The 599-nt window shown below is 29.2% G+C and overlaps 1 protein-coding gene across 1 annotated transcript; it reads left to right on the top strand.

The window, feature by feature from the left end:
* Window positions 1-54: 54 nt before the first annotated feature.
* LOAG_15641 (hypothetical protein) lies at window positions 55-382 on the top strand (the record flags this gene model as incomplete). Its single annotated transcript, XM_003151130.1, has 2 exons — window positions 55-136; window positions 315-382. 2 exons carry the CDS (start codon window positions 55-57, stop codon window positions 380-382), a joined length of 150 nt encoding a protein of 49 aa, XP_003151178.1.
* Window positions 383-599: the final 217 nt, after the last annotated feature.

Raw genomic sequence — 599 nt, 5'->3', positions numbered from 1 at the left:
GCTAGTGTGAACTGTGAATTGGAGATAGAAAAATTTTGAAAATTGGAAATCACGATGATTCATAAACAACCTAATGCGAATGATAACAATGAAGCATTAAAACAATTCAAGATAATCAACGTCAAATATGAATGTAGTATGTGGGGATATCAAGGATGTTGGCCATAGAAGGAATCTACGAACAAATTAAGTAATAATTTTGGATTATGTATTGGTCATTTAGGGGATTTGACCAAATGATTTCAACATGAGTCATTTCTTCATTTATATAACGAAATAATCAAACATCAATTTATCATCAAATATAATTGAAGAAGTACATTCTATGGACAAGATAAGTGTTATACATTATTTACCATATAATGACGGTACTAATTCCTAGCAAGATTACAACAGTTACGAATTGTTTATAATGCTTCAGCGTGATGGACAATTTTAGCTTGCCTTTTATATTGTACAGTAGTATATTCACATATACAACATATTATACCCAATTGGTATCAAATTTACAACAAAGAAATTACTGATTCATTTCATTGCTTCTTATCGAGATTTCATCGATAAAAGAAAACTTTCACAACAGCTATTAATAGATAGAC

The sequence above is a fragment of the Loa loa genome (genome assembly GCF_000183805.2).
Source record: "Loa loa unplaced genomic scaffold supercont3.2337, whole genome shotgun sequence".
In the NCBI taxonomy this organism is placed as follows: domain Eukaryota; kingdom Metazoa; phylum Nematoda; class Chromadorea; order Rhabditida; family Onchocercidae; genus Loa; species Loa loa.
This window is presented reverse-complemented; position numbering and strand designations above follow the sequence as displayed.